The sequence below is a fragment of the Pygoscelis adeliae genome, unplaced genomic scaffold, assembly GCF_000699105.1.
Source record: "Pygoscelis adeliae isolate BGI_AS28 unplaced genomic scaffold, ASM69910v1 Scaffold15, whole genome shotgun sequence".
NCBI classification, from domain to species: domain Eukaryota; kingdom Metazoa; phylum Chordata; class Aves; order Sphenisciformes; family Spheniscidae; genus Pygoscelis; species Pygoscelis adeliae.
In genome coordinates, this window is record NW_008824988.1 from 800,576 (window position 1) to 801,298 (window position 723).

Sequence of the window (723 nt, forward strand, 5' to 3'; positions counted from 1 at the left end):
ATCCCGAAGACGAGGAGGAGGAGGAGGAAGAGGAGAGGATGCGGAGCGCTTCCCTCCTGGACAGACCCAGGAGAAAGCGGGTTATCACCTACGCCCAGCGCCAGGCTGCCAACATACGGGAGAGGAAGAGGATGTTCAACCTGAACGAGGCGTTTGATCAGCTGAGGAAGAAGGTGCCCACCTTCGCCTACGAGAAGAGGCTCTCCCGGATAGAGACATTGCGCCTGGCCATAGTGTACATCTCCTTCATGACTGAGCTCCTGGATGGCTGCAGCAGGCAGGAGGCGAGCTAGGGAGGGCCGGGGCCCGGCGGGACGGGGCTGGGGGCCGGGCACCACCCACGGCACCGAGCAGGTGGCCCCGGGCGCCTCCCTCCTCGGGAGGCAGAGCCGTGCTCCTGCCTTGGCATCTCACACCGCAGCCAGCACCATGTAGGTGTAGGATGCAAAACGAGGAGTGTTTGGGGAAGCGGTGCGTTGCGGGCGGGGGAAAGCGGGGGAGAGGAGGGACGGAGAAGTTCAGTATGTGTAGATTTGCTAATATATATAATTGTTGTAAAGGGAAGGAGGAAAAAAAGGAAGGTGTGGGGACTTTTGGTTGTTGTCGCGTCGCCTTCTTGCTTTAAAATTTTGCAATTTGTTTCCTTGGAGAAAGGCTCGGCCGGGGCAGCAGAGCCGGTCTAGTTTGCGGAGTGGGTTTCCAGCGGATTCAGTTGCCTGCCCA

General features: G+C 59.2%; 1 protein-coding gene across 1 annotated transcript in view; it reads left to right on the forward strand.

Moving 5' to 3' along the window:
• The window catches only part of FERD3L (Fer3-like bHLH transcription factor), a 629-nt gene extending 336 nt beyond the window's left edge, over positions 1 to 293 (forward strand). Inside the window, exon 2 of the mRNA XM_009326117.1 lies at positions 10 to 293. Coding sequence (XP_009324392.1) covers positions 10 to 293 — 284 coding nt within the window. The remainder of the gene's footprint in view (positions 1 to 9) is intronic.
• Positions 294 to 723: the final 430 nt, after the last annotated feature.